General features: G+C 50.5%; 1 protein-coding gene across 4 annotated transcripts; it reads left to right on the top strand.

Moving 5' to 3' along the window:
• The first annotated feature begins 358 nt into the window (after positions 1-358).
• On the top strand, positions 359-5,927 carry LOC106976015 (putative speedy protein E7). Of its 4 annotated transcripts, none has more exons than XM_053200935.1 (9): positions 359-545; positions 908-1,020; positions 1,465-1,581; positions 1,768-1,962; positions 3,521-3,579; positions 3,930-4,015; positions 4,540-4,654; positions 4,807-4,904; positions 5,740-5,927. In XM_053200935.1, the coding sequence occupies exons 1-8, from the start codon at positions 538-540 to the stop codon at positions 4,864-4,866; spliced, it is 753 nt and encodes a 250-aa protein (XP_053056910.1). In that variant the 5' UTR covers positions 359-537; the 3' UTR covers positions 4,867-4,904; positions 5,740-5,927. The 4 variants fall into 4 exon arrangements, with proteins under 4 accessions (XP_053056910.1, XP_014928879.2, XP_026889520.1 ...); XM_015073393.3 differs by having other exon boundaries at positions 4,540-4,714; XM_027033719.2 differs by having other exon boundaries at positions 359-698; positions 4,540-4,714.
• The last annotated feature ends 644 nt before the right edge of the window (positions 5,928-6,571 follow it).

Here is a 6,571-nt window from a genome sequence, read left to right as displayed (position 1 = left end):
ATACAGATGGCAAATACATGTGAAAAAGATGTTCAAAATGATGCGTGACTATGTGAATTACTTTTATTATGGATGAGGAACTAATCAGCTTTCAAGTTTGTGCTTTCTCAGTTTTTAATATGTGGATGCATTGCTTTCACTGGGAATCATTAATCGATTTGATTAAACACAAGATGAGTTTCAAAGCAGAGAGAATGTTGGGATAAGAGGAGGTTGAGTCCAGTCCTCTGGCTTGGATACTAACTCCCCTCCCCTTGAGGCCCATCGCCTTTTCCTCGAGCACCTTTTATAGACCAAAGAGCAGCTCCTAGTGGAATGGTGTGATGTCATCAGTGACTTGGGGCAAGGGCTCTGGAATCTTAGAAGCCATTTGATCTCAAACACCTGGCTACAGTCAGTGTTCTCACACTGTTCTGAGGCTGTGCTCTGAGTAAGTGTGAGGGGCCTAGATCCTGAGAGAGCCAGGACGTGTGTTCTGGGTGAGTGTTGCTCGTTCCTGTACTAGACTGGTGTGTAAGACCATCCAGCTTGGCCCTCATGGAAAGGTAACTGAGACTCAACTATCACTGCCCCTGGCCATTCTTCCCTTGAGCACTGGTCAGACCACAAGTTCTAATCCCAAATCCAAAGTGCTCTAGCCACGGTCAAGGAACACATCCTAGACAAGTTAAGTCACCATTTTCTCATCTGTAAATCAGGTAAGCTATACATCTCACCTTACAGATCATTATAAGGATTGAATGAGGTCATTCTCTATGTATTATTGATCAATATTGGAAGTTCAACAAGCAATCAATAACTGTTAGCTATTTTTACCATTCTAATTATTATCAGGTTTCACAAGGAGCAGGTTAAGCAAACAGAAATGGCCAGTCAGAATCAGGTTGATCCCTCTTTTTGTATGCAGAGAAGACAGGACCCCTCTGGGCTCCACATCGGCTGCCTCAGAGACTGCTCCAAGCCAACAGGACGCAGCAAAGAAGAGTCAGAAGAAAAGGGTGTGCATGGAAGGGAAGGCAGGTGTGCGTGGTGGTCTGGCCTCTAACCCTGGTTTCTGAATGAATGAAACTGATAGAAGACCATAGCTCCTTTCTCCTTCCTCCTCTCTACTCTCATGTGTTTGGATCTGCATGGGCAGGAGAAAGGGTGTTCAGGGTGAGACAGGGAGGTCACTATCATGTTCACTTTTATACCTATTAAAGACAGCTAGGACTAGAGAACTTCCCCCAAGCAGAATGATCCATGGAAAGAGGCACAGGAGAGTAGATTTTGCCTGGCAAAGAAAGGGAAATAATAGCTCAATTCCTACCCTCCTTTATAGACAAGGGCAAAGGGGTGATGGTCATTCTCTTATCCCTTCAGATGTCACATGCAAAATTCTCAAGGTGAGTGGGCAAGGAAGGGCCTCGCATTTCCCGGGTGGGCCCCCTATGATGACACAGGGTCCTTCCTTTCTCTCTGCAGCTCCACAGAATAGGAGCCCTCTGGCCTCCAGTTCTGCATCTTCAGAGGTTGTCCCTGAGCAGAGAGCCAGGACAATGAGAGGCCAGAAGAAGAGGAGATGGACGGATGTGAAGGCAGGTATGTGTCCCTAGGCATCCCTCAGCTTCCCTGCACCAAGTATCAACTAATGCCGAGTAAATCACTTGTTATCTTATCTTCACAAGGCTGGGTCCAGTCTTCAGAGTGAGCTGCAAGGAAAGGACCCCACTTCTCAGGTGGGTCACATCCACACACTCCGAATGACCGAGTCTGTTGTTCCCGCAGGGACCCAGGAGAGAAGTGCCCCGGCCTCCAATTCCACCACCTCTGAAGCTCTCTCTGAGCTGAAGTCCTGGAAGAAGAGGGGGCAGAAGAACATATGGACTGTCAATCATGTTGAGGGGACAAAACTCAGGATGAACAAGAGGAGAAGACCCAGTTACCGTCCTGAAGACCAAGAAGCATTCTACCGACTTCTGGGTGTGTGCTCTGGGCTGACGGAGCGTTCAGGGCCCTGCTGAGCTGAAAATCATGTGGGAGGCAGTGGCTCTGGGATCGTGCTCAAACCTCCCCCAGGTGCTAAGCTCTAAGGTGTCCAGGTGGTGTGGACACAGAGCGACCCTGCTTCTTCTGTGGAGTTGGCAGGTTCTTCCTCTCTGAGACAAGTTCTTGGAGGGAGAGGATGAAGGGTCACACTAGGGAGTCCTCAACTGTCAAGACATTTCACAACCAACCAAGGGGTCCCTCCTCTACCCAACCCACTGAGATAGAGTCATGTATTCCCTGCAAGTAAGATTTTAGAGATTAGTGATGAAAAGGCAACCTAGATCTTGCTGCCTTGGTGTTCAAGGTCGGGGAGACAAAAAACAACCTCATACAGAAATAGGCTGCTCTCAGCCAATGACAAACGCGAAGACATAATTTTTTTCAAAGGCAATGATGCCTGGAGATGGGGCCTGAGCAAGGATAGGGGAGCTTTATGAAATGGAGTACTCAGGGAAGGTCTGTCTGAGAAGGTGGCATCAGGACCAGAGGCAGGACTGAGTGTCACATATTTAGGGACAACACTGAGATCACATTGTCCAATACAGCATTCATTAGCCACATGGAGCTATTTAAATGTCATTTTAAGTGAATTCAAGAAGCTTTTAAAATTCAGTTTCTCGATCTCATGAGCCACATTTCAAGAGTGTGGTAGCCACCCATGCCTAATGGCTGCCATATTGAACAATACAGATATAGAACATTGTCATCATCACAGAACATTCTACTGAAGAGATCCAGACTGACTGGAGAGGGGTCAAGGAGCACGAAATGATCCATGACTCCTCCATCCCCACTGTGCAAATATCATTGTCCCAGGCAAGGAATGGGGGATACACAGCACTGGACATTCTCAGGTCTTCACTGGAAAATGGGGCCTCCAGGGGACACCTCTAATCCCCAACAAGCCTTCTGGGAGCAGGGGAAGCCATATCATTATCTTTGGGAAGCAGGCAGATCCAGGAGAGAAGGGGCAGGTGCTAGTGCCTCGGGTTGGAGGCTGGGGAGGCTGCAAACTCACCACCACAGGCTCAGGGTGCTCAGTTAATCAGGTGGGGCAGGGAAACTCTGGACAGTCACAGCATGATAAAGTGACAAGGATGTGGTGTCACAGAGACCCATGGCCACATGCAAGCTTCTGGCTTGAGGCAAATTTGTTAAGCTTTGAGAGCCGGGTCACATCTCTGTGATTAAAAAAAAAAAAAAAAAAAATGTGCCCCCTGCCATCACATGGAAGATTAAATTATAATAGCAAACTCCATGCCCCACATTTGAAACTCACAATACAGGTGCCAGTGGAAGGAATAGCAGCTATTACTAATGTTAAGGCTCATAAGCCTCCTGGAAGAAAGGAGGCTGCCTCCACTTCCATGAGACAAAGGAACTTGGAGAGGCTCCGGTTTTCCTCCTTCCCTCTGGGATGTCCCACAGCCCTTCACTCACATCTCCCAGAAGGGTTGCCCCAAGGCCCTCATCACTTTCCCTTCCTTTGCAGAGGATCCTGTTATCCAGAGCTTCTTGGAAGCTGACATTTTCCTCAAAGTGTCTGATAAGGTATCTGCTGCATAATGATGAGAGACTGAGGGGTCTACAGAGTCCCCACCCCATGAGGGCAAGAACAGAGAGCCAGATTTCTGCCCAGGCAGGAGAAGGCCTGGAGAGATCTGCTCTCAGTGCCAGAGAAGGAAAGGACACACTGCCCGTGGCCTGCCCTGCCCACTGGAATCTTCTGCTGGCCTTCCCGTCGGCTCCCCTCCACATGCCAAAGGGACTCAGCACAGCCTCCCTCCTCCACCTCTGCTGAGGGTTTCCCACTATGGCCGTTGGATGGGGCAGGACCCATGGCCTGTGCAGGACACTCTCACCCTTCTATTCACCCCTCACCTGCTTTCTACTCCACACAGTACCTGCTTTCCATGGTGGTGGAATATTTTGGCCGTGTCGGGCTGCCTGGACACCTCTACAACAGGATCCACTTCTTCCTGGCCCTGTGAGTGCCTCCCTGGGGGCCTGTTCTCAGTTCTGCCCAAACCCCCCATTCCCACAGCCTCACCAGCCCACCTGGGTACGTGGCCATGCTATGAGCCAGAGAGTCCCCACTGGTAGTCCCTCTTGGCCGCAGACCAGACAAAAGGTCTTCAGGGGTCAGACGTTCTTGGGGGAGAGGAAGGCAATGAGCAAGGTCCTGTGATAAAGAAGAGTCAGGAAACACCACTGGCTGCTCAGAGACTGTGTGACCCAAGAGAGGAGGCCACAGGGAAATGGTAGACAGCCAGAACCTTGACTCGGGCCAGGCACAGCATGGGTCCTGTAGGCTTAGTGTTGAGGATAGTCCTGCTGTCCCTCTGGACCCAGGCGCCCTGCAGAGAGGGCTTCCCGGACCCTCCGTCCTGGATAGACCGACCCAGGCACCGGGTCCTCCGGTGTGGCCTCCGCAGACTCTCCCCACTGTGCTGCCTGAGGCTGGCTGTGGGCACTGGGGCCTGCCAAGCTTCCCTGCTTTTCCCATGGCAGCTACATTGCCTCCGACATGGAGGAGGACAACCCCACATCCAAACGGAGCATCTTCCAGTTCCTGCTGGGCAGGGAGCACTGGCCGGAACTCTACAAGGAGTTCCTGAAGCTGAAGGTGGAGTTCTTCCATGCAATGGGGCACCGAGCCTGGGTCACCCCGGAGTTGTGTGAGGAGGTCTGTGGGGGGACGAGGGCCAGGAGGCACAGCCCAGAGGCGGTGGGGCTGGGCCCTTTCTCCAAGTGCTTACGTTGCTGTTTCCCTTTCAGATCCAGGCCCAGAACCCACATCACTGGGTCTGGAGTCGGGCACGCCAGTGCGCCCCCTAGGTCCTCAGGGAACAGAACGGGGGCTGCAGGTGGTCCCGGTGAGTGCCCCGGGGCTCTGCAGGGTTGGACAACCCCACCCTCCATGCGCTTGCGGTCACCTCCTAGGCTGGCATGAAGAGGAAGCAGTATAGCATCCCTTAATGCATATTAGCATAGTAAGGGCTCTGAGAACTCCTGTGATAAAGTAAGTAATTACCTGTGCTTATATCAAAATTCTCCAAATGATTTTCATTATGGAATCATGTAAGCAACACAAGATCCAAATTTGCATATCAAAAAAATTTTTTGGAAAGCTCCTGGAAATGCTGATCTAAGTAATGAAAACTTCTGCAGGGTTTTCGATCTGAGTTGCCAATTTTTAAACATAAATAAATGGAAGACACTGAAGCCATCCTTTCTGGAAAAGGGGCTGTTACCCTGGTGGCTCTTGGGAGGAAAGACAGATTATTTCCAGCATGTGATCAAAAGTGGTATTTGTTTTGCTCCCACATGAAGCAAGCCTAGTAGCTGGGTCCCTGAAGGATATGTCAGGGTCTCACCATGTCATGGACAGAAGGAGTTCCCAGGGCTCCTGGTCTCTGCAGAAATAAAATTGCTGGGGGGGGGGGGGAGGGGGAGAGGAGGGGGGGTGGGGAACAAGCCCACAGAACTGTGAGGAAGTACACCATAGATGACACATTTACAGAAAACAATCACTTGACTAGCATCCACTCTTTAGAATATGTTTTCTTTAGTTTAAATTTAGTTTTTATATTTGGGTTTACTTGAAGTCAGGGGAGATCTTCGGTGAAATGCATCAGGAATCCTTTGCCTGGGGACATGGCTATACTAGAATAATCTTGTGAACTGAGCTCCCCCCTCTCCTCTTTGCAGGATGTGATGGAGCCTATTCTCATCCTACGAGAAAGAAGGTCAAGTGTGCTTTGTGATAAACCAAGTTTAGGATAAAGTTTAATTCATCCACAGGCTTTTTCCTTGAGGACAAACAACTATTATATATGTCAGAACCTCAATATGCCAAAGAATGACTGCCACAATAAAAAGGAGACAAATAATGTGTACTGGGGCTGCTCTTGGGTCTGGTCACTTGTAAGAGCAATGAGGGTGGCAGTTGATTTTGCCTGAGCCCCTTTCCAACATGCACCTTGTGGTGAGCTGATGAGAACTTCCTCACTCGAGAGTTTGCCTCTTCCACTCTGATCTCGCTTTCTTTTCTTGTAGCTCCCGCCCAACCCCTGCCTCCCCCTGCCCCGACACCAAGCTGCTGCCTCCTTCGCAGCCTCTGGGAGCTACACAGGGATAGCATCGGGCCTCCAGCTTTCCTCAGACCTGCAGGAAAGAGGGTGCAGGGAGAGCCAGGACCACCGCAGCCTGAATAGCACAGTGACCCTCCAACCTTCCAGTGGGTGTCAGCCAGCAAAGGCCCTGACCCCTGGATAACCTGGAAGGGTACAGTAGTAACATGGAGGGGAGACCAGAAGAGTCAACATGCCAGAGAAGGAGCCTCTGCAGAGACTGAGGCCAGGCAGAGGGAGAGGGACAGAAAGTCCGGGAAGAGACCTGGACCACTGAGGAGGAAGTGAAGGAAGAGGCCAAAGAAACCGCTAGAAGATGGTGAGGAAAAGAGGAGGAGACAGGAAGGGGAGAAAACACATTGGGAGAGAGGATGCAGAGAGGCCGTTGTAGACAATCAGCATCTTGGGGA

This window comes from Acinonyx jubatus, chromosome A3, assembly GCF_027475565.1.
Source record: "Acinonyx jubatus isolate Ajub_Pintada_27869175 chromosome A3, VMU_Ajub_asm_v1.0, whole genome shotgun sequence".
Lineage (NCBI taxonomy): Eukaryota > Metazoa > Chordata > Mammalia > Carnivora > Felidae > Acinonyx > Acinonyx jubatus.
This window is presented reverse-complemented; position numbering and strand designations above follow the sequence as displayed.

Coding starts and splice junctions, on each gene's coding strand:
- LOC106976015 (XM_015073393.3), top strand. Junction 1,021..1,464: donor GTGCATGGAAGGGAAGGCAG/GTGTGCGTGGTG, acceptor TTCTCTCTGCAG/CTCCACAGAATAGGAGCCCT. Junction 1,582..1,767: donor ATGGACGGATGTGAAGGCAG/GTATGTGTCCCT, acceptor TTGTTCCCGCAG/GGACCCAGGAGAGAAGTGCC.